The sequence below is a fragment of the Capricornis sumatraensis genome, chromosome 1 (assembly GCF_032405125.1).
Source record: "Capricornis sumatraensis isolate serow.1 chromosome 1, serow.2, whole genome shotgun sequence".
Taxonomy (NCBI): Eukaryota; Metazoa; Chordata; class Mammalia; order Artiodactyla; family Bovidae; genus Capricornis; species Capricornis sumatraensis.
Window position 1 is genome coordinate 116,731,882 of NC_091069.1, and position 25,144 is coordinate 116,757,025.

Consider the following 25,144-nt stretch of genomic DNA (forward strand, 5'->3'; position numbering starts at 1 on the left):
TTGTAGATTGGAGAATGGGCATCTGAGGAAATTCATAGTGCATCATGACTTTAAACAACTTTTGGGAAGGTATGGTGGGGGCGGTGTTGCTGGTGAGATATTCGCTCAGAACCTTTAAACTTGTAACATTCCTTATTGGTATTTTAGAGTCTTCCTACTATTTGCCACGTTGTAGGTAGTCTGAAATTTTTCTTTTATAACTAGAAATACCTTTCATTTGTAAGACTGAATATTTTTGTGTGCTGTTGGAAAATCTTTTTTTTTTTTTTCTTTTTTGCTTTAAACTCTATGTTTTTATTTTAGATAATTGTTTGATTCCTTGTTAATATAGCCAAGGAAAATACTGTTCATAATTTTTTCAGCTTTCTTCACAGGTTTTGTAAGATACATTATTTTTGTATTCTTAAAGTTTAATATTATGGTCTGTTCTATTGCCATAATTCTCACAGTCGTAGGTTCTGCCTTTAACTTGATTCATTGTTTGCAGCCAATCCTTTCACCAAAGGATCTCAGTTTCTATATTTTTGATTCCTCTCTTTCTTTGAATGCTGTCCTCTTAGTTATTTCCAGAAGTTGTTCTTATTAAATGATAACTTAGTTATGTATAGAATTCCAGGTGGACGGGTATTTTTGTTTAACACCTTTAAGGTATATATATCGTGGCATCTACCATTGTGCAGATTCCCCTTTTTTAATATACAAAACTGTCCCCACTTACGGTGCTCTTCATTTACTGATTATTTTCTCTCAATAGTGATGAATCATTTTTTTCTTTATGTTCTCAGTTCCTCTTGTGACCAAAACACAGATGTTTTAGAGACAGCTGGCTGAGTCAGAGAGGCAGCTGTGAGCAGTCTGTGGTCCTAGGACAGAATGAAAGCAACTGAACTCATGACTATGACCTCATTTTGACCTTTTGCTAACCAGTTTAACTCACTTGTTAATTTGTTTTTCCAAAGAATTGCCTGGATAGCTGCGCCTCCTGTCTGTTGGTGCTTACCTTAGTGTGATGTGTCAAATATTAGTATTTTGATGGTGAATTATCTAGTCCTTGTCCTTTAGAGTCTCCTGCTTCTCTCGTTTTGTACTCCCTGCTACTGGTTGTTTTGTCATTATTATTATTTTTGTTTTTTATTTTGTTTTTTGGTTGTGCTGGGTCTTCATTGCCATACAAGGTGGCCATTTGTCTAATTCTGATGCTTGAGCCTTTCATTGCAGTGGTTTCTTCTGTTGCTGAACACAGGTTCTAGGGTGTCATAGCTTAGTTGCTGGGTGGCATGTGGGATCTTCCCAGACGAGGGATCGAACCCGTGTTTCCACGTTGGCAGGCAGATTCTTAATCACTGAATCACCAAGGAAGTCCTGGTTGTTATTATTAATACTGGCATTTTTGCCTCCTGATTTCTTTGGTCCTATCATTGGTTGTGGGCAAGGTTAGGAAGAAAAAAGTAAAAATTGAGGCTTCCCAGGTGGTGCTAGTGGTAAAGAACCCGCCTCCCAGTGCAAGAGATGGCAGGTTCAATCCCTGGGTCGGGAAGATCTTCTGAATAAAGAGATGGCATTCCACCCCAGTATTCTTGCCTAGAAAATCCCATGGACAGAGGAGCCTGGCGGGCTACAGCCCATGTGGTCACAAAGAGTCTGGGACAGCTGAGCCACTGAGCATGCACCTTAACTCCTGTCTAAAAGCCCTTATAAAGCTTGACTGGGAAAATAGTTTGAAACTTAGGTTTGTGTAATCAGCATTTTATCTCATTTCATCCACATTCTTGGTACCCATAAATTTCCTCCTGTTCCCTAATTATAATAGTTATGTTTCTGCCTAGTCATCATTTAAATACTGGGCACTTTTGAGATATAAATATTTTCTTTATATTTTTTTAATTAGCACAGTGCGTACCATTCTTTTATTTCTCTCCACCAAATGTGTATTGAGGACTGGTATAGATGAGGACTGGTATAGACTACATATTTGTGTCTTCCCCTAAATTCTTCCCTGGTGGCTCAGTGGGTAAAGAGTCTGCCTGCAATGTGGGAGACCAGGTTTGATCCCTGGGTGGGGAGGATCCCCTGGAGAAGGAAATGGCAACCCCCTCCAGGATTCTTGCCTGGAGAATTCCATGGACAGAGGATCCTGGTTGGGCTACAGTCTGTGGGATCACAAGGAGTAGGACATGACTGAGTGACTAACACTTTCACTTTTGCCCAAAATTCATATGATGAAGCCGTAAGTTCCACTGGGGTAGTGTTTGGAGGTGGAGACTTTGGTAGATAATCAAGGTTAGATGAGGTCATGGTGGTGGGGCCTTCACGATGAGATTGGCGCCCTTATAAGAAAGGACACCAGAGAACTTGCAGAGTTTGCTTTTTCTGCCCTGCTCACACAAAGAGGGGCGGTGAGCACCCAGAGAGAAGGTGGCAGTCTGCAAGCCAGCAACAGAACTTTCAACAGAACTCCACTCTGCTGGCACCCAAGACTTCCAGCCTCCAGGACTGTGAGAAAGTAAATTCCTGTCACTTAAGCCAACCAGTTGATGATAGTTTGTTAAGGTAGCCTGAGCGAAGACTAGGACTTACTTTAACTCCTTTGGGCAAAAGGATTATAGGCTCAAGGTGTCATTGAGAATTACAGTTCCTAAAGATCCTGCTTTACAAAACATTTTAACCAACACTTGTCGCTGACTCAGCATGAGTCCTCATTTAGCAGCTGCTTGTGGACGGCCTATTGTTGGCACAGAGACTGGGACTGAATGAGGCTGGTGCTCTGCACTGCTTCCTGCACTGACAGTGAAGTGAAAGTCGCTCAGTCGTATCTGACTCTTTGCGACCACATGGACTATACAGTCCACGGAATTCTCCAGGCCGGAATACTGGAGTGGGTAGCCTTTCCCTTCTCCAGGGGATCTTCCCAACCCAGAGATCAAGCCCAGGTCTCCCGCATTGCAGGCAGATTCTTTACTAGCTGAACCACAAGGGAAGCCCTCTTAAAATGGCAGAGCCACCCCCCGATAAAATGACCCTGAGCTCCTCTCCTGCAGAGACTGTTTTTTCCACTGACAGAATTCCAAAGAAATTTTTAGCAAGAATTGGGGTTGTTGGCCCATCGTCCACATTTGCCCTGAGTTTATTTTTACCCAGTTAAGATGCAGGTGCTGTGATAATGCTCAATACACATGTGAACATGGTCTTCAATATTCAGTTAAACCTACCAAATGATCACTAAATACACTCCCTGAAAACAGGAAGCAAACCCTAGATTATTCTTTATGTGATCCTGTGGTAATACATTCTGTTGAATTTTTTTTTTTTTAGTAGTAGTACTCTTTTTTTTTCTTTTCAATTTTTACTTGTTTCTTTTTGTTTGGCTGTATTGGGTCTTATTTGCAGCACATGGGAGCTTTAATCTTTGTTGTGGTATGAGAAATCCTTGATTGCAGCATGTGGGGTCTAGTTCCCTGGCCAGGGATAGAACCTGGGCCCCCTGCATTGGGGAGCTCAGAGTCTTAGCCACTGGACCACCAGGGAAGCCCTTGCTCTACCGTTGCCTGTTGATGGATTGTGTTTTCCAGCAGTTACCCTCTCCCCTTCAGGTTTGGTTGGACATGAGACTTGTTTTAACCAGCAGAATGGAATGGTAGTGACACTGGTTTACTTCTGGGTGTAAGCCTTAAGAAGGCCTGGAAATTTCTCCTTTTGCACTCTGGGAAGGAAGCCATGGGAAGAAACCCGAGTGGAAGAGAATGGAGGCCCTCATTCAGTTGCCCTTGCTTGCAATACTCTAGCTGATACCATGTGAAGAAGAATCACTTGGTCTATTCACATAGTTGTCAGGACTTCTAAATTATTGTGGTGCAGTTCGCCTTTAAGGTGGCTCCCAACAGTGGTCGCCTCCCCTCTGGGATTCACATCCGCGCATCGTCTCCTCCCACACTGTGCCGGAGGATACAGAAACGATGCATGTGACGTTTGAAGCTAGATCATAAAAGGCACGTGGCTTCTACCTTGCATACTTTTGCTCTATTGGAAGCCAGCTGCCATGTTGTGAGGATACTCAAGTAGCTCTGGAGACATGTACGTGTGCTAATACGGACCTGAGTGTTCCTGCCAGCAGCCAGCACTCACTCGCCAGGCAACAAGGAAACTGCTTGGAAGTGGATCCTGTAGTCTAGTGAAGCCTTCATTTGACCGGAGCTGTAGCTGACATCTTGACTGCACCCTTTTACAAGTCAGGATCACTCAGCTAAGCTGGTTCCAGATTCCTGACCCACAGAAACTGTGAGATAAGAGATGCTTCCTGTTTGAAGCTACTAAGTTTGGGGATAGTCTGTGTGCAATAATAGATGACCACAACAAACGCTCCCTTGATGACTGTTTTCCTCTGTGGTCCTTTGATAGAAAAAAATTCCTTCATTCTATACTAGATGGAGAAAGTGCTGCCATCACAGAAACAGTTTGAAAATAACTATAGAAATTATTCATCATTCCTCAGGAACCTAGGAGTCTTATAAATATAAGTAGATCCAAACTAGGGTAATATTCCCCTTGAAACATATGTTATAAAGGCTAGGAAGAAAAATTAGAATTTTTATATTTTGTTGTCCTCTTTCTTTTGGATGAAATGAGACTTTAACAAATAATGTTTTATTTAAACTAAAGGGTTTTGGTTGAGAGAAGAAAAAATTGAAAATACACTGCAGTTCTTCATCTGAAGTATCATTCCATCCCCAATTTTTACTTTTTATACCAAATTTAATTCAGGCCAGTTGAGCAAATATTTACTGATTAAGGATAGAATTTTGTGTCAGGTGTTGCTGAGTGGCCAGATATCATTCTTGGCTCAGAGAAAGTGAAAGTGTTCATTGCTCAGTCATGTTTGCTTCTTTGTGACCCAATGGATGTTAGCCTGCCAGGCTCCTCTGTTCATGGAATTTTCCAGGCAAGAATACTGGAGTGGATTGCTATGCCCTCCTCCAGGGGATCTTCCTGACCCAGGGCATGAACCCAGGTCTCGCATTGCAGGCAGATTCTTTACCATCTGAGCCATCAGGGAAGCCTCTGTTGGATCTTAAGGAGCTTCTAAGTATACAATGAGATAAACTGAGAAAAGAATTGAGGAAATTGAAGATGTGGATGAGGCTGTGAAGTAGACGATCTTGATTGTGGGGATTTGGGATCTAACCCTAGAAGTGAGTAAGGGCTATGTGATTGTTTTCAGCAAGAGTTTTCTGGTCACAATACTAATAGAAAGATTAACCTATATGCAAGGGTGATCTGAATTGAGAAGAGAAGGGGATTCAGGGAACTTCCCTGGTGTCCAGTGGTTAAGAATCCCTCTTGCGGTGCAGGGGATGTGGGTTTGATCGGTGGTCAGGGAACTAAGATCCCACATCCCAGGAAGCAACTAAGCCGGAGAGCTGCAAAAACAACAACAAAAAATCCTGCATAATGCAACTAAGACCCAGCACAGCCTAAATAAATAAATATTTAAAAAGAGAAGGGAATTCAAGTCTCAAGATGCTAGTGTGAAAGGCATGGGAAAGATGATCCTGTCCATCGCTCTTGTATAGATGAACACATATGTGATTCCTCAGTTCAGTTCAGTTCAGTCGCTCAGTCATGTCCAACTCTTTGCGACCCCATGGACTGCAGCATGCCATGCCTCCCTGCCATCACCAACTCCCGGAGCTTACTCAAACTCATCTCCATTGAGTCAGTGATGCCATCCAACCATCTCATCCTTTGTCGTCCCCTTCTCCTCCCCTCTTCAATCTTTCCCAGCATCAGGGTCTTTTCAAATGAGTCAGTTGTTCGATCAGTTGGCTTAAGTATTGGAGTTTCAGCTTCAGCATCAGTCCTTCCGCTGAATATTCAGGACTGATTCCCTTTAGGTTGGATCTCCCTGCTGTCCAAGGGACTCTCAAGAGTCTTCTCCAAGACCACAGTTCAAAAGCATCAATTCTTCGGTGCTCAGCTTTCTTTATAGTCCAACTCTCACATCCAGATGCTGTTATAAGGGAGCTCTTAGGGTCTGGTGCAGTGAAAGGGAAGCATGGGCCTCTCTTTAGAACCTGCATTCAAATGCAAGCCTTCACTCTGACACCTGAGCAGTCCAGGATGCTGCCTAATGGATCTTAGACTATGTCCCCCTTTTATGGTAGGAGCGCACAGGTGTGTATTGTAAAAGTTAAACGTTGTCAGTTAAATGAAAAATAATAAAAGTCTCAGTTCTGTTCTTTCTCTTCTTTTAAGGAAAAAAGTTAAAACATAGGCTCTTTGACCCTCCCTAATATGCAAAGCACCTTCTGGGACTCAGGGGTGTAGAGCAGGTGTCAGTGACTCTGCTTGCTTATGCTGGAAACAGGTCTCTGGAGGGAGTTTGAACAGATTAAATCTTGAGCACTGGCTGAGATTTCCAGCACATATGGCTTTGCTTCTAGTCTCTTCTATTAGATTATGGATATCCTTTCTTTTTCCTAAGTATTTTCTTTTCCACAATTAGCAGTATGTGTTTTCTGTTTCTTTAACCTCCTTGCTCTAAATGAACAGTTGTTTTGTCTATAAATTAACAGAATCATAAGACAAAGCACACCAGTGCCTGGCCCAAACAAAAGCTGATGAGTTGAACAAAGCAATTTCCTTTGCTCAACTGTCTGCTCTAAAATACATAACCCCAGACAAGACTTCTTTGTCAACTTTGCTGTCTTCTCTTCATTTTTTAGTTATGTGAAGTTAAACTTAATTAAACACATGTGATGCTTTTAATCTAATCAACTTTGAGGGCATATGGTAGACATGCTACTACAGTAGATACTGAAATATTGTTGGCCGTTATTATTTTTGCTGTGTGTGCCGTCCAGCTTTGTAGGCTTAAAATTGACCCACAAATGACAAGCACCTATGAATAGTTGTTCTGGTATTTGAAAGATGCAAGAATTCATATTATGTGAAAATTTTTTGAGTAGAGGTACCCTACCTGTATATGAGTTCAGTTCAGTTCGGTTGCTCAGCCGTATCCAACTCTCTGTGACCCCATGGACTCCTGCACACCAGGCTTCCCTATCCATCACCAACTCCCAGAGCTTGCTCAAACTCATGGATTTTCTAGTAGTCATGTATGGATATGGGAGTGGGCTTCCCTGGTGGCTCAGCTGGTAAAGAATCTGCCCTAAATGTGGGAAACCTGGGTTCGATCCCTGTGTTGGGAAGATCCCCTGGAGGAGGGAACTGCTACCCATTCCAGTATTCTGGCCTGGAGAATCCCATGGGCTGTATAGCCCATGGGGTCGCAAAGAGTCAGACGTGACTGAGCGACTTTCACCTGTACATGAATACAGATACATTTTTTGCATTATTGGTCTGGATAGCTATAAGGATTGCTTGCACAAACCATAGGATTCAGAGGTGAAAGAGATGAAATCAGTTTGGATATTTCTTTGCACACCATTAATCATTTTTAATCAGATTAATGTTTCATGTAACCTTTGTCCTTGTTACTCTCTAGCTGTTTCCTAAATGCATACTCAGTTATTACACATTTGCAGTGATATTATGGCCTTTTATATTTGACCTCTTATTTATTAAAAATGTTTTGCCTGTGTTGTATTTTTCTTTCTTCATTTCAGCTTTATTGAGATAGACTGGACGCTTTGCACACGTGTGTGTGCTCCCTCAGCTCGTCCGCCCGTCTCCTTCCCCACTGTTCTTTGCGTGTGTTCTATCCCTGCCCTGCAGATAGTTCATCAGTACCTTCTTCTAGACTCTCTAATATAATATATGATATGCACTAATATATGATACTTGTTTTTCTCTTTTTGACTTCACTCTATATGAGACTGTAGGTTCATCCACATCGCTACAAATGACCCAATTTTGTTCCTTTTATGGGCTTTTTAAAAAGCTCTTTTGTTTATGTGCATTTAAAATTTTTATTTTATATTGGACCATACTTGGTTAACAATAGTTTGGACATTTTAAAAATGAGAAAATGAGCCCTAAATTAACAGAAAGACAGTGAGGATCTTGGCTATATGTGGACACATCTATTTGTGTTCTCAGTCGTGTCCTGTCCTGTTTATTTTGGTATCCCCCTCCCCCGTTTGTCTTTGCATTCAGCGTGTTGGTATAATAGTGACTCATACTTTGAACAGAGTTCTTGCACAATATTTTCCAACTCTTGAGTATGAATGTATGCATATGACAGTATATTTACATACAGTGTCAGAAACAGACTTGGGCCACGTTAATGGGAAATGGGCTGGTACCCTGAAGCGTTTTCTGTCCCTTGCTCTTAGATGAGGTCGTCATTGTGAAAACACAGCAGTGCACGTCTTTCCCATATTGCGGTGGTGTTTCATCAGCTGTGTCTTGCCTCTCAGCTCCTCATTAAGTTGTAATCAGAGAGCAGTTTCAGCTTCCAGTTCTCTTTCCCAATTAGATTAGATATAGCCTCTAATATCTCTCATTACTACAAGAATTTATGTTAAGAAACAGTTTGAGATGGGATTTTTTTTTTTTGTATTCCAGAAAATTGTAGAGGAGAGACTATGTTATTTTAATCCAGAAACAGAAATAGATTGACTTGGACATGCTTTGTTTCGGTTTTGATGCTGAAGTGAAAGTTGTTTAGAACTTAGAGTTAATATGCTTGAGTACTCAGGGCTGTCACCAATTTGAGGGCATTTTATTTTTTTAAGTTTATGATATATTTTCTTTTTTAAAAAAATATTTGATCCAAGTATAGTTGATTTACAATGTTGTATTAATTTCTGCTGTACAGCTAAGTGATATGTGGAATCTAAATTATGACACAATGGAACAGAAACAAACTTGAACACAAACAGAAACAGATTGGGACTTCAGCTTTGTCGTTAGTCCTTCCAGTGAATATTCAGGGTCGATTTCCTTTAGGATTGACTGGTTTGGTCTCCTTGCTGTCCAGGGGACTCTCAAGTCTTCTCTAGCACAATCGAAAGCATCAGTTCTTCAGCTCTCAACCTTCTTTATGGTCCAGCTCTCACATTGCCCATGACTACTAGGAAAACCATAACTTTGATTATACAGACCTTTGTCAGCAAATTTATGTCTCTGGTTTTTAATACACTGTCTAGGTTTGTCATAGCTTTCCTTCCAAGAAGCAAGTGTCTTTTAATTTCATGGCTGCAGTCACCATTCAGAGTGACTTTGGAGCCCCCCAAAATAAAATGTGTTACTGTTTCCGCTTGTATTTGCCATGAATTGATAGGACCAGATGCCTTGATCTTAGTTTTTTGAATGTTGAGTTCTCCAGGGGATCTCCCCACCCAGGGATTGAACCCAGGTCTCCTGCATTGCTGGCAGATTCTTTACTGTCTGAGCCACTCAGGAAGAACTTTTAAACTTTTGGTTCTTTTTAATTCAAAATTTCAAGCATATGTAAAAGTAGAAAGAATAGTATATTATATTCCCTCTGTGCTCATCACTCCAATAATTATAAAATCTAATCATTCTTGTTCTTGGAAAACCCTGGAATCCCAGTTCTCTACCTTACCTCATTCAGATGCCGTGCATTATTTCGGGCAAGCTCATCTCTTTTGCAGCTGTAAATTGATGAAGATAAAATAAAGTAACACATGTTATTTATTGACTTCTGACTTACATGTTTAAGACACTATTTCAACAACACTACGTAATTTGTAGCATGTGTTCTCAGTCGCTTCAGCCGTGTCTGACTCTTTGTGACCCTCTGGACTATAAACCACCATGCTTCTCTGTCCATGACATTCTCCAGGCAGGAATACTGGAGTGGGTTGCCATGCCCTCCTCCAGGGCGTGTTCCAGACTCTGGGACCGAACGCAAATCTCCTGCATCTCCGTCATTGCAAGCAGATTCTTTACCACTTAGCCACCGGGGAAGCTTTTTTCAAAAAGAAATATCCTGGAGAATTTGATTAAAAGTGGATTGTTAAGTGTTGAAAGACCAGAAAGAACAGTAAGCAAATTCCTTTCAGAATTAGTATGAACGCACACAACCCTGACCATTAACTGTGCTAAGCCTTTTATTGGCCACATGTGATTTTGTGGTCTGGAAACATCCTTGGTCCAGACCTGGTACCAAGGTGGTGGTGGTTTAGTCAAGTTGTGTGTAAATACAACTTTTGGCATTCATTAATCCCTTGTCCCAGGTAGCCTGTTGCAAAATGATACTCCAAGGGGTCCCCTGTTTGTCCTTAATATTTCTAATGAAGGAACGCTTTTGTAGGACTCTAACAGTACATGTCTTAAAGATATATTTTTTATATTTTTGTATATGTAAGTTCTTGGCTTTCTTAAATATCATCCATATCTTTTCTTGGTTTGCTTATTTAACAACTTAAATATCATCTTGTCTGAGATTAATATTTTTTCAATTCAGATAAAGAGAGAAATGGAGACTCTAAATTTTTAAATTTAGAATGAAAATGTTCTGATGGTGACCAAGTTTTTAAGGTATTTTCCTGGGAAAGCTAATTATGTTACCAACCATAACCTTCTAATATGGATCTAAGATGGTTTCTACTCTACCTCTCCTGGTTGTTGGTATTTGAAATTTCTTCAACTCCCTTAAATTTTTAAAATTTATGTGCAGATAGATTTGCTGTCAATGATAAAACATCTTTATATGGCCAGAGTAGTTAGCTGCTTGTTACAGATGCCTGGCCCAGTCAGATGGGCCCCCTTAGCCTAGGGAGAGCCTGACTTTTACATTTATTAACAATAATCCTTTGCTTTTTATATAAGATACTATTATTGGTAGGGCTTCTCTAGTGGCTCAGACAATAAAGAATCTTCCTACAACATAGGAGACCCAGGTTGGATTTCTGGGTTGGGAAGATCCCCTGGAAAAGAGAATGGCAACCCACTCCAGTATTCTTTTATTTTTTTTTAATTTTAATTTTTACTTTATTTTGCTTTACAATACTGTATTGGTTTTGCCATACATTGACATGAATCCGCCACAGGTATACATGAGTTCCCAATCCTGAACCCCCCCTCCCACCTCCCACCCCACATCATCTCTCTGGATTCTCCCCGCGCACCAGCCCCAAGCATCCTGTATCCTGTATCGAACGTAGACTGACGATTCGTTTCTTACCTGATAGTATACATGTTTCAATGCCATTCTCCCAAATCATCCCAGCCTCTCCCTCTCCCACAGAGTCCAAAAGTCTGTTCTATACATCTGTGTCTCTTTTGCTGTCTCACATAGAGGGTTATCATTACCATCTTTCTAAAGTCCATATATATGCTTTAGTATACTGTATTGATGTTTTTCTTTCTGGCTTAACTTCACTCTGTATAATAGGCTCCAGTTTCATCCACCTCATTAGAGCTGATTCAAATGTATTCTTTTTAATGGCTGAGTAATACTCCATTGTGTATATGTACCACAGCTTTCTTATCCATCCATCTGGTGATGGACATCTAGGTTGTTTCCATGTCCTGGCTATTATAAACAGTGCTGTGATGAACATTGGGGTACACATGTATCTTTCAATTCTGGTTCACTCCAGTATTCTTGCCTGGAGGATTCTATGGAGAGAGGAGCCTGGTGATCTATAGTCCATGGAGTCACAAAGTTGGACACGACTAAGCGGCCACATCATACTTCAGAGAACAATGTTAGACGACCCTGAGGTGCTTATTTTTCTCAAAAGCTTATAATCCAACAATAATATCATACTATTCAGATTATCTTACACATTGATAATATCCAACAGGTGCTTAATATATGCTGCTGCTGCTAAGTCGCTTCAGTTGTGTCCGACTCTGTGCGACCCCATAGACGGCAGCCTGTAGATTTCCCTATGTCTAATGGATTCTGAACTTAGCCAGAAATATTTGTTACCTGTTGATCAAGCAGTCACTGTGCTGTTACAGTGTTGACCACCACTGAGGGAACAGAAAATGAATCATACCGTCCCTGCCTTCAAGGAGTGTGTGTATAGTCTAAGGGGGCAGGAAGGTGCCTCATTGTCATAGGTGAGTGGCCGGTGGTCAGATAAAAGTGATGGCATAAAGTGCTTTGGATTCAGAGATTGAAGGGCTCAAGAAAGGGAATATTAGTGAACCAACTTTTGAGCTGGGGCATTTTTCTTGGGTTTTGTTCATTCGGAAGGAAGATGAAGCTACCAGAATAACTTATGTTTAAAAGGAGGGGGGCTTTTTAGACTTCACTGGTGGTATGGTGGATAGGCATCCACCTTCCAGTGCAGGGAACATGGGTTCGATCCCTGACCCAGGAAGATTCCACATGCCTCGGGGTAACTGAGCCTGTGCACCACCGCTACGGAAGCCCACAGCCCTAGAGCCTTGCCTGCAACAAGAGAAGCCAGTGCAATGGGGAACCTGCGCACAACTGCGCAGGTAGCACCCTCCCCTCCCCGCCCCCACCTCGCAACTAGAGAAAGCCCGCACGCAGCGAGGAAAACCCAGCACAGCCATAAACAAATAAATATTTAAAAGTGGGTGTGCTTAATGAAGGAGACCCATCACTCCTCACTGGAGTTACAGGTAATCAGGTGGTCCCTGTCTCATCCGCTCCGTATCTCTGTGACTTGGGTCCACAGCCGTCTCCTCCTGGTGTCTCTCTCTGTCCATCTTATTTTCTTGCTTCTTCCAATTGCCTGCTTCCTGTCCCCTCGTGGTTTTGCCAGGCACCACCTCTGCCTGTGACTTCCCCTGCCTGCCAGGCTAGCTAACCAGAGCCTGGATGTGTTCGTTCCCAACACTTAAGCAAGGAGAACGCAGTTGACAGAGTGCTTTCCTCTGGCTGTAAGCAGCTTTGGGGCCGGAGCTGCAGCGTTAAAATATGGGCCCTTAGGAGAGCTCTTGCCGAGGAAGGGGGTGGGGGCTGGAGGGCTGCAGAGAGGGGCAGGCATGTTGGCAGCCTCTGACCAATTCAGCCAACGTTCATGAAGGTGGACCACCTCGGGGAGGCTGCGAGTGGGGGTCTCATTGTGTTTCCTGCCTGTGCAAAGTATATTTTCAACGGGGAGGTGGTGCACATATGTACTTAACCCGAATGTCAGGCACACTGCGATAAATACCAGAAAGCATTCCTGAAGTGGGCGAGAAGGGTTCACATCTATTATGCTGTGAGTGGAGGAGGTTTGTCCCCGGGGAGGAACCTCGTGGACCTCAGCATTTGAAGTGCAGTGTAAGGGTCTTAAGAAGAGTGTGCTTGTTGCACAGCGAGTGTGTTTATTCAGTGAGTGCCCTGTGTAATTCAGGAAGGGTTTTTAGGAACTGTGGACTGTCTGCTTTTCAAGGAACTGACCCAAGCCTAAATTTGCTTCTGCTTTAAGTATTGATTACTGAAGCTGTCATCATCTGAATTTTTTCATAATTAAAAAAATAGTTATCAGTGGGATCAAATAGACATTTTGGAAAAGGATGGGGGCCCTATAAAAATCAGGCTTTGCTAATACCTGCTGTTTTAGCAAATTCTCAGCAATGCTTGTTGTGTGAGCATACCGTGCATGCAACGTGCATAGCTCAGGGATCTCAGATATCTTTATTTCCTATGTTAAGGTGTGAGACGCCACAAAGAAAACAGAATGCTTGTCATGAATTATTTGTCTCCTAACATCAAAATGCTTCTTTGTCTCTGGTCATATACTGGCACTGTTTAATAAAAAGTAAGATACAGTCCAACTCTTGCAATCTCATGGACTGTAGCCCACCAGGCTCCTCTGTCCATGGAATTCGCCAGGCAAGAATACTGGAGTAGGTAGCCATTTCCTTCTCCAGGGGATGTTCCTGATCGAGAAATAGAAACCAGGTCTCCTGCATTGCAGGCAGATTCTTTACTGTATAAGCCACCAAGGAAGATATAGTATTTCAAATTTTGGTCAGAAACCTCAGTAGGGTTTTTATTGTTTTTTTTTGGTTAGGTTTTTCTTTCTGACTTGGAAGTTCCTTGTGCTTGTGGTAATCACTGTGCCTAACTGGGACTAGATGTACTTTAGAAGAAATTACGTGTCTTTAATGTTTGGTGTGCCTCCCCCCTTTTAAATAAACTTCCTGAATTGAGAACAGCAATTTTTTATTCTCTTTGGCAAATTCGAATTAATAGCTCCTTGTCTCAGGATAAAAGTGGCTGCTTGGGTGGTAGTTGCCACTTCCCTTTTCATTGTTAAGCAGTAGGCAAACCAAGCATGGGATTCATGTGGTTTCCTAGTTTCCTCCAACTGTCGGTTAACAATCGCCCATGTCCCCATGCTAGAGAAAGAAGGTAAAGTGCAGGAAATAACACATACGCCCTAGATTTTAGGATGGAAACTGGAAGGAAATTCTGTGTTTGGCTGATCACTTTGTAGAGCACTGGTGGCCTTCAGGGAATAAGCCCTGTCTTCTCTGATCGTTTTGTTGCTATTGTTCAGTTGCTCAGTCATATCCAACTCTTTGTGACCCTATGGACTGCAGCTCACCAGGCTTCCATGTCCTTCACCATCTCCTGGAGTTTCCTGATGCCATCCAGCCATCTCATCCTCTGTCACCCCCTTTTCCTCCTGCCCTCAGTCTTTCCCAGCATCAGGGTCTCTTCTGATGAGTCTGCTCTTCCTATCAGGTGAAGTTTTGGAGCTTCGGCTTCAGCATCAAACTTCCCAATGAATATTCAGGGTTGATTTCCTTTAGGATTGACTGTTGTGATCTCCTTGCTGTCCAAAGGACTCTCAAGCATCTTCTTCAGTACCACAGTTGGAAAGCATCAGTTCTTCAGCACTCTTTCATCTTAACTGGTCCATGTGCAGTTCTAGAAAATTACCTACCAAATAACTTACTGCTTTTTGCGCCAGTTATTACCTTAGGACACTGAGATGGAAGGCGTGTGAACCGCCATACACACACACACACACACACACACACACACATATATATAGTTTTCTTATCAATATGTACCCTACTGATAGTTTTTTGGTTTAGAATTAAAACGAAGAAAATATGACTTGACTGTGCCTCCTGCAGGCATAGTCCTCCTTGGTAGAAAGCGAAAGCTCCTGAGACAAGCCTCAGCAGGGTAGTATTTCTGTGAAGTGGCAGCTGGAACCCCTTTAGAAAAATGCAGTAACTCACACTTTACTGCACACAATGTCGTGTCCCTCAGGGCGAGCTCTCTGGTGTCACAGAGTTTATGACTCATGAGTGCTGTACTTTTGTGATGTAATAAACAAGACAAGGTGGTGGGAGAATTATATTCCTGCCCCAAAAGCCACTTCACCTTTTATTCTGTTGGACAAAAAAGCCATGGGGATATTAAATTTTAGTGGCATTTTCAAGTTGAACATTGTCTGTGACGGAAATGCATGCGTTGAAGTGTTAAGCTACTTAAGAACAAAATAAAATCAGGCGAAGGAGCTGTTTCCATGTAGCGCTAAGTTGCTGGCAAGGATTTTGGAAGAATAACTTTCTCAATACGCATCCAGAATCTGATTTACATATCCTTCTCTGTGTGTTTACATAGCTTGTACCGCCCCCATTGAATTTCCCTCAGACTACACTGACCAGCGGCTCTGTTTTTTAGAGCAGTTTTAGATGCTGCTCTAAAAACCAGTTCTCTTGTGGCTCAGCTGGTAAAGAATCCACCTACAATGTGGGAGACCTAGGTTCTATCCCTGGGTTAGGAATATCCCTGGGAGAAGTGGAAGGCTACCCACTCCAGTATTCTGGCCTGGAGAAATGCATGGACTAAGGGAAATCCTGGTAAGGACAAGCGTGTTGAGCCATTTGGTCCATTAGGATCCCGTGACCCAGGTCCTGTGTTTCATCGTTATTACCATGTGTTTTGTGAGGGAAAATTAGAAGCTGCCTACCTGACCTTGAGTAATATCAGCATACTGCAAAGTTACTATGATCAGGGGAACTGGTGTGTAATTCTTCAAAAGGTCTGATTATCTCTATGAACATATTATATATAGGGAAGACGTGCTCAACGTTTTTTTTTTAAATGAGATTAAATTAGCTATATTTTTTAATTAAAGAGAAAATGTGTGGAAAAGTATCAAAGGAGAGTGCCTGGGAGAAATTTGAAAGTAGAGGCTAGGATATATTCAGTCTACTACTATTGCTGACATCACTTAATCTGTGATGGAGGAACAGGGATGGTAAAGTAATTGAAGTAGTTTGTGAAATATTTGGGATCTTAGGGTAAGAGTTCAGCATTTTGAAGATAAACTTTTGTTATAAAGTGTTGCTAAATGAACTAAATTTTGTAGAATCTTAATGAAGTAATCACATAACATTTTATCAATAATAAAATATTCCTGTTCAGTAGAAAATTGTCTGAAATTTTATCTGTGATTGTTAGCTCTGTAAAATCATAGATGATAACCACTCTGTCACTGCACTTTACTAGCACAGGGCTTGACACATCATAGGTACTCAGTAAAATTTTAGTCAGTTGGATAGTACCCATACATTAAGGTAGGGGTTTTCATCCAATGAAAACTTACTGAAACTGTACAATGTACCAGTCACTATTTTAAGTTCTGGGAGGGGAACAGTGAACAAGAAAAATACAAAGTCGATGCCCTTGTTGAGCTTATATTCTAGAAGGAAAGACAGACAATAAATGACGTAGGATATGGGTTTGATCCTGGATCAGGAAAATCCCCTGGAGAAGGGAATGGCAACCCACTCCAGTATTCTTGCCTAGAAAACTCCATGGACAGAGGAGCCCGGTGGGCTGAGTAGTCCATGGGGTCACACAGAGTTGGACATGACTGAATGACCCTTTCACTTTCACACTGACCAGCGCTCTGTTTTTTAGAGCAGATTTAGAGGCTAGCAAAATGGAGAGGGAGGTGCAGAGATTTCTTCTGTACCCCCTGCCCTGACTCATGCGTAGCTTCTCCCTTTCTCTCAACATCCCCCAGCAGAATAGTACATTTTTTGCACTGTTTATTTACATATATTTCTTTTTGGCTGCTCTGGGTCTTCGTGGCTGGGCTCGGACTTTTCTCTAGTTGTGTCAAGCTCAGGCTACTCTTTGTTGGGTTCGTGGGCTTCTTGCGTCTGTGGCCTCTCTTGTTGCAGAGCCCTGGCTTTAGGCATTCAGACTTCGGTAGTTATGGCCCAGGGGCTTGGGCTTCCAGGATGGCTCAGTGGCTTAAGAATCTGCCTACAATGCAGGAGACTTGGGAGACGTGAGTTTGATCCTTGGATCAAGAGGAGATCCCCTAGAGGAGGAAATGGCAACCCACTCCAGTTTTCTTGCCTCAAAAATCCCATGAGCAGAGCAGCCTGGTGAGCTGCTGTCCATGGGATCACAAAGAGTCAGACACGACTGAGCACAGCACACAATAATGGGCTAAGTTGCCCCAAGGCACGTGGGACCTTAAGTCCCCAACTAGGGATCAAACCCATGTACCCTGCATTGGCAAGTAGATTCTCAACCACTGGGCCACCAGGGAAGTCCCCAGAATAGTACACGTATTACCATTGATGAACCTCCATGGGCCCATCAGGATCATCCAAAGTCCATAGCTGGATGGACTAGTTGGGTCCACTCTTGGTGGTGTACATTCTATGAGTTTGGACAAATGTATAATGAATGACATGCACTCACCACTACATATCGAGTACCATAGAGAATAACTTCGCTGTCCACCAAATCCTTTATGCTCTTCCTGTTCATCCCTCCTTCCCCCTAATTGCTGGTCATCACTGGTCTTGTTACTGTCGCCCTAGTTTTGCCTTTTCCAGAATGTCACATAGTTGGACTCATACATGTATTTTCACACTGGCTTCTTTCACTTAATAGGCAACTAAGATTCCTCTATTGGAGAAGGAAATGGCAACCCACTCCAGTGTTCTTGCCTGGAGAATCCCAGGGACGGGGGAGCCTGGTGGGCTGCCGTCTATGGGGTCGCACAGAGTTAGACACGACTGAAGCGACTTAGCAGCAGCAGCAGCAGCAGCAGCCAAGATTTCTCTGTGTCTTCTCATGGCTTTATAACCCCTTTCTTTTTCCTGCTGGGTAATCTGTTGTCTGGATGGACCACAGTTTTCACTGGTTTACTTTTTTAATAGATTTGACCTCAGGGTTGGGATAGGATAAGACAAGTGAGGCACTCAGGAATTAAGATAAGTCATATTTTCGTGCACTATTTAAAGGTCAAAAATTAATGCCCCAAACTCCACAGTGAACAAAAGATCAACGTTTTAAAGACAGAAAGTTCCCTCTGAACGTCACTGACAATCATTAGCAAAATTCCTTCTATCCATAACCCACACTGTGGACGGTATCTTCGTGCTCTGAGACCTGCTTCTTCCCCAAAGTCACTGCTTCCCTCAAAGCCTTCTCAGGTCATTCTTTCCTCACAGCCCTCCCAGCGTTGACACAGGGATATCTTCCTTCTCCTGCATTTTCACCTCCAAACCATACTTTCCTCCTCCTCCCTAAAAAACATCCCCCACCCAACCTGTGGATGGACTGGTTCCCACCTGTCCTCCATCTGTTGGAGGCATCCAAAGGGCTCGTTCTGCCTCAGGGGCATCCCCCTCTCTGTCATTCAGCCAACCGCATCTTTCATCATTCTTAGCTGATTTTGAAATCAACCTCGATGCTCCAAGATTCCGGTTTTTCTGTTCCTTGATTTTTATTCCTCCGGTGATCTTGCTTTTATCGTTCTTCAGCCATTCTCTCTGAAATTCATATTATAATCCTTGCAGATACCAGTGACTGTACCTCCTCCAGAATCTTAATTTCAACTCTGACTGTCCAACTACTGCTTCTATCCAACCCACTTTTTTTTTTTTTTTTTTGGTACCTTTAGGACAGAATTCTGTAGCCCACAGCAGGACTCATTGATACTACATGGATTTGGCTGTGATGGGTTTTAGTTGCTGCATGTGAGAGCTTTCATCTTAATTGAGGGGACTGACCAGGGATCAAAGCCAGGCCCCCTACTGGAGTCTTAGCTACTGGACCACCAGGGAAGTCCTAATACTACAGTCTTTGAACTGTGTATCCCACTCTTCCTACATCCCCACTTGAGATTCTATAATAACCCATCATTATAACCATTTCCTTGCTTCTATCCTCAGTTCTCTTATATTTTCTCTCTTCATTGTATCTAACTGGCAAAACAGCAACTCTGGTGAAATGCAAGATTTATACAAGGGCAAGACCATTTTAGAAACAAATTTTTATGTTTCTGTTTTTCCTTCAAATCTCTTCTCATTATTATTAATAAATAGAAGTGATCTGATGTTTTCATAAACCCATTTTCATTTATCAAGTTTTACATTTCTTCCAAGTGTTCAGTAAACACCATGATTTATTGAGAACAGTAATCAGAGTGAAGAGCTGTAGTTAGTTATCAAGGGAAGAGATTCATCAATGCAGTTCTTTATCTAAAGGACATTCCTGATAACTGTTTGATAAATTATTCTTATGTAAATTACTCTGAACAAAGAGAGGAATTTTTACAGAGAGATCTTGCTGTGTGTCATATCCTGTGTGTGAAATGTTTGCCTAGTTGACTAAGACAGGGTTGGGTTGAATTTCAGTCATGGTAATATTCTCAGGTGTATTTGCCATAATATTATTTAGGGGGGATATCCCTGGTGGTCCAGTGGCTAAGCCTTTATGCTCCCAGTGCAGGGGTCTGGGGTTTGATCCCTGGTCAGGGAACTAGTTTCTGCTGCAGCTAAGACCTGGTACAGTCAAATAAATAAATAAAAATAGTTTTAAAAATTATTTTGGGCATTACAGACTATCTTCACACCCATTTACTTTGCATTGAAATGACCCCATACTTTTAAGAGCCCCCCCCCCCCAATGGACTACAGTCCATAGGGTCACATTGAACCAAACTGAGTGACTTAGCACGCTCGCACCTCCTCCCTTTCTTTTTTATCTCCCCTAGAAAATATGTTTGAACAGGGAAGTCTGGTAGGCTACAGTCCATGGGGTCGTACGAGTCGGACACGGCTTAGCGGAAACCACAAAACCACAAAACCACTAGAAAATAGGTTAAAGGACTTCTCTGGTGGTCCAGTGGTTAAGACTATGCACTCCTAATGCAGAGGTCCCAGGTTCGAATCCTGGTCAGGGAACTAGATCCCATGTGCTGCAGCTAAGACCCAGCACAGCCAAATAAATTAAAAAAAGAAAAAAAAAAAAATGTTAAGCTGGAATGGGTGCTTATGAAGTAGGAGTACGTGTAAAGTAAAAGTTAGATTGCGTCATGTCGTGTAAAGTAAAAGTTAGATTTCATCATGTTTTGAGTGAACGATCATTTTCTTTACCCAGAATTCCCCAAAGTGTTAGTCGCTCTGTCGTGTCCAACTCTCTGTGACCCCATGGATTGCAGCCAACCAGGCTTCTCTATCCATGGAGTTTTCCAGGCAAGAATACTGGAGTGGGTTGCCATTTCCTTCTCCAGGGGGTCTTCCCAATCCAGGGATCGAACCCAGGTCTCCCAGATTGCAGGCAGGTTTTTTTTTTTTTTTTTTTTTTAAACCATCTAAGCCAGCAGGGAAGCCCAAGCTTGACTACCGAATATATAGAGCCAGCCTGAATGTATAGGGCCAGCCTGTATATATATAGGCTGTATGTACGTAGATATCGAATGTATAGGACCAGCCTGTACCCCTTGGGGTAGCAGCCGTGGTTCATCGGGTGCCTGTGTGCTAGCCCCACCTCAGGTAACAATGTACCCTCTCTGTGTGCTCTCCCAGGTCTACCCTGAACTACAGATCACCAATGTGGTGGAAGCCAACCAACCAGTGACCATCCAGAACTGGTGCAAGAGGGGCCGGAAGCAGTGCAAGACCCACGCACACATGGTCATTCCCTACCGCTGCCTGGGTGAGCTGGCCGGCCTTGGCGCCGGCGTGGATGGGCCATGGGCTTTGGGCATAAACGGGAAGGATGCTCTAATGATTAGATCAGATATGCAGGCTCTTCCTTCAGCATATTGCCACTCTGTATTAGACTATATTTTGGACTCTTATTAAAGTATCCTGTGTCCTAACAATAAAAGAGCAGTATTTCCAGGCTTCCAGCCTCAGAATGAATTTACCTAATGTGCTTCTTTTAATTAAAAATTGTGGGCCTCTTCTACAACTGCTGAATGAAAATGTCTGGTGGTGGGGCCCAGAAATCTTCATTTCACCGATTTCTGTAGGTGATTCTCCCGTACCCAAATTGTCTAGAATTAGTAGAATTCACACCTTGTATGTTTCTTGATATAGACTTCATAGAAGAGAGAGCCTAATGTGCATTTTGCTAATTCTCAAAAAGCGCTTTCTACAACAGCCCACTACTCTTCCTGTTTGATGATAATTGGGGAATTAGAGTTGAGCAAATTTTGTTATTCTGCTTACATCAAAACTGGAGGAAGCAGTTTGATCACTCAGATTTAAATGTGTGCTTTCACTTTTTACTGACTTTTACTTTAAACTGTTGTTCTAAAAACTGAGTTGCGTTATGTAGTATCGTGTTTTTTCCTCTGGAAACACTGTCATACTCCACATTTAATCTGTCCTGGTTATTAGTTTCTTCCTGGTTGATTTTTTTTTTTTTAATGTAGCTAGGCAATAGGGAAATCAGCAGCTTTTGATCTGATAGCCAGCATCTAGATGTTTTCCAGAAGTATATTCATTGGCAAGGTGACTGTAAATAAGGGCATAGGGATTTATCTGAGAATGATGTGGACAAGTATTGATACTCATTCCAATAATGTCTTGTAAAAACTAAAAAGGGTCTTTAAAAAAAAAGTCCCCAACAGCAAACTTAGAAATTCAGAATGACAAAGATTCTGTAATACTTTGGTCAAACATGAATGTTGTAAGAACCTATTGATTACTGTAGATGCCTGCACACACTTTGTGACATTAATAGGAAACTGGGCTAATCTTCAGTGTATGAAGATTTCATCTGATGGATTTATGATAAAGAAAATACGCAAAACCAGATTCTTAAACATTTGGCAGTTAAAGAGTTTCCTTGTTCCTAATTGAAGAAGACAACACTTGTGATGTGTTTAGCCACTTTCCCAGGCCGGGTATAGTATCTGGTGTTAACTTAGCACATCAACAACACCTCTTCTTGACTACTCCTGGGACTGGATGATCATTATATACTTCTAGTAGGCCTATATTCACATTATATACTTCACCTGGCCTATATGAATCTTTTATCATGTTTTCTCATTTTATGAATCCCTGGTATTTTTCTACTGAACCCAAAATTAGACCGTAACATGACAGTGACAAGCAGAACACATGATGCCTCCAACTTTTTTACTGAGCTTAGATTAGAATGAAGGATTGTACGTACTACCTCACCCCTAGGTGATGGCAAATTTTCCATCAGTTTTTTTTTTCCCCCTGATTTTTCAAATTGAACAAAATATTCTTTAAATTGTATAGTAGTAGTGTTAGTTGCTCAGTTGTGTTCAACTCTGCAACCCATTGGACTAGAGCTTGCCAGGCTCCTCAATCCATGTTAGAGGAGAGAATACTAGAATACTTGCCTGGAGAGAATACTCCAGGCAAGAATACTAGAACAGGTTGCCACTCCCTTCTCCAGGGAATCTTCGTGATAGAACCCAGAGATCAAACCCAACTGTCCCACATGGCAGGCAGATTCTTTGCCAGCTGAGCCACCAGGGAAATTCTATAGTGCTTTACAATTTTCAAAAGTTTCACAGTCATGATGTCATATAATCCCATAACAACCCGTTTTTTTCCCTACCCCATTACTGTCCCTCCCTTTTCCTTCTTCCCACTGGTAGCCACTAGTTGGTTCTCTTTATCTGTGAGTCTACTTCACTTTTGTTTTATTCATGGGTTTGTTGTTTCTTTTAGATTCCACATATAAGTGGTTATCATACAGTATTTGTCTTTTTCTGTCTGACTTACTTCACTTAGCATTAATGCCCTCCAGATCTACTCATGTTGTTGCAAAAGGCAAAATTTCATTCTTTAACTAAAAGTATTACAAAAGGTGATTCATAATATAACCCCAATGAATATGCACAGTGTGTCTTGTTTTCGGGAAAAGGAATGGAAAAACATGGGTGTAATTTCTGTATTTTTTAAATTTCATTCATACTGCATGGTCTCAATAATTTGAATATTGTTTGTCCAGTTTTCTTCGCTTCCTTTCTCTTTTGTTCCTTTCTTCTTTCCTTCCCTCTTTGTGCCTGCCTAGATTTAACATCTGTTACACAGAGAGGTTATCAAGCATTTTGTAGTTGCATACGGCACCCATTGAAATACTCTGTGAGGCAGGTGATGTTGGATTTTTCAGTCTCACTTCACTGATACAAATATTGAAAGTCAGCAAGACTGAATTTCTTGCAGTAACTCACACATCAGTTTAGCAGTAGAATCAGGACCAAAGCCCAAGGATTTTTGATTCGCAATCTAGATTTCCTTCCAGTGTCAGCAGAAAACCGTATTAGAGCCAATAACCACCTGATTTATAAAATCAAATCATAGAGGAAAGACTGAATTGGAGGCAATAACTAACACCCAAAAAAAATCCCACAGTAGATATGTCTCATAAAGGCCACAGCCATATCTCTAGAAGCTCCATGGTTCTCTTCGTGTGATCAGGTTTCCACTTTATGCTAGGGAGAGGCAACCTTCTTGTATACGGGGCTTCTCAGGTGTGGTTTGATGTTCACTCGCTAAGTCATGTCTGACTCCATGAACTGCAGCACGCCAGGCTTCCCTGTCCTTCACCATCTCCTAGAGTTTGCCCAAGCTCTTGTCCATCGAATCAGTGATGCCATCCACTCATTTCATCCTCTGCCACCCCCTTCTCGTCTTGCCCTCAATCTTTTCCAGCATCAGAGTCTTTTCCAATGAGTTGGCTAGTCACATCAGGTGGCCAAAGTATTGGCGCTTCAGCATCAGTCTTTCCACTTTCAGGTGGCTCACTGGTAAAGAATCTGCTTGCCAATGCAAGAGACATGGATTCAATCCCTAAGTCAGGGAGATCCCCTGGAGGAGGAAATGGCAACCCACTCCAGTGTTCTTGCCTGAAAAATCCCATGGACAGAGGAGCCTGGAGGGCTACAGTCTAGGGGGGTGGTCACAGAGTTGGATACCACTGAGCGACTGGGCACACAGGAACATTTATGTATTACTTCCTGCTTGAATAAAGAATTACTGTTTAGCATTACCATAAGTACCATCTAAAATTTCTGGCTGTATCCAAATAAATCCTTTACACAAAAGAGATTATTTTACTAAAGTTAATTCTACTAAAGTTAATTCTCAGACGGGCACTACCTAGAAAGCAAAAGAAGATTGTCTTCAATATTAAGCATATTAAAATTCAAAACAAAGCTAGAAGAGAGAAAAATGTGTCACATTCAGCGTGTAACCTTCCTGACCTTATCAGGTGCAGGAAAAGTGCTGCACTAGGTTGTTTTCCTCTAAGCGGTGTATTTGCCGTGGGCTTCCCTGCTCTACAGTGTCTGGTACCCCTTGTCTGGATGGAGACAGTGTATCAGGTTGCTGTTGTCACTTTCTTCCCATGAAGTAGATGATTTCTCTTGGGAGTCAGCTGGCTTTCTCATTTCATGCTTCGCTTTTAGTTATGCCTCAGGCACCAGACAGTAAGATTGTCTTAGTCATTTGAACATTTTATTAATTATCTCATATAGGATTCAAGCACATCATTATTATTCAAGGAGAATATTTTCTTTGCAAAACGTTACTTTCCATTTGGATTACTGCTTTTCCTGGTGTCATAGATCCATTATTGAAATTGATGTTTTTCTGCATTTGCCACTGTCCAGTAAAGGCTAATAATTCAATTATAAGCAAAAAAAAGATGAGTAGAAACTCTGGAATCAGCTGCTGCTCTGGTTGCCATTTTTATATGAAATACCTGCACTGTTTGAGTTGTATATATGTATTGTGACTCTCTCCAAGAGATAATGGGATATGAAATTTTTTAAAGTTGAGCTTATTAGGGGTTCTTCATACAAGTAAGTTATGACCTCAATAATTTACTGTTTGCTTTTATAAACAGTAGCTTAACTCATGAAAAATATATTTTGTTTTTATTGCTTTTATTTTTTCTATTGTTTTTAGATTGTTTCCATTTATATAAAGACACAGACAGATGCTGACATCCAAGAAAGTTAAAAAGTCACAT

The 25,144-nt window shown here is 41.8% G+C and overlaps 1 protein-coding gene and 1 non-coding gene across 7 annotated transcripts in view; both read left to right on the forward strand.

Moving 5' to 3' along the window:
- APP (amyloid beta precursor protein) overlaps nt 1-25,144 on the forward strand; it is a 312,912-nt gene that overhangs the window by 76,617 nt on the left and 211,151 nt on the right. For all 6 annotated transcript variants that reach the window (XM_068970376.1, XM_068970377.1, XM_068970383.1 and 3 more), the window contains exon 3: nt 20,704-20,833. In XM_068970376.1, coding sequence (XP_068826477.1) covers nt 20,704-20,833 — 130 coding nt within the window. The remainder of the gene's footprint in view (nt 1-20,703; nt 20,834-25,144) is intronic.
- On the forward strand, nt 20,007-20,079 carry TRNAR-CCU (transfer RNA arginine (anticodon CCU)). Its single transcript has one exon. It is a non-coding gene; the product is annotated as a tRNA-Arg (tRNA).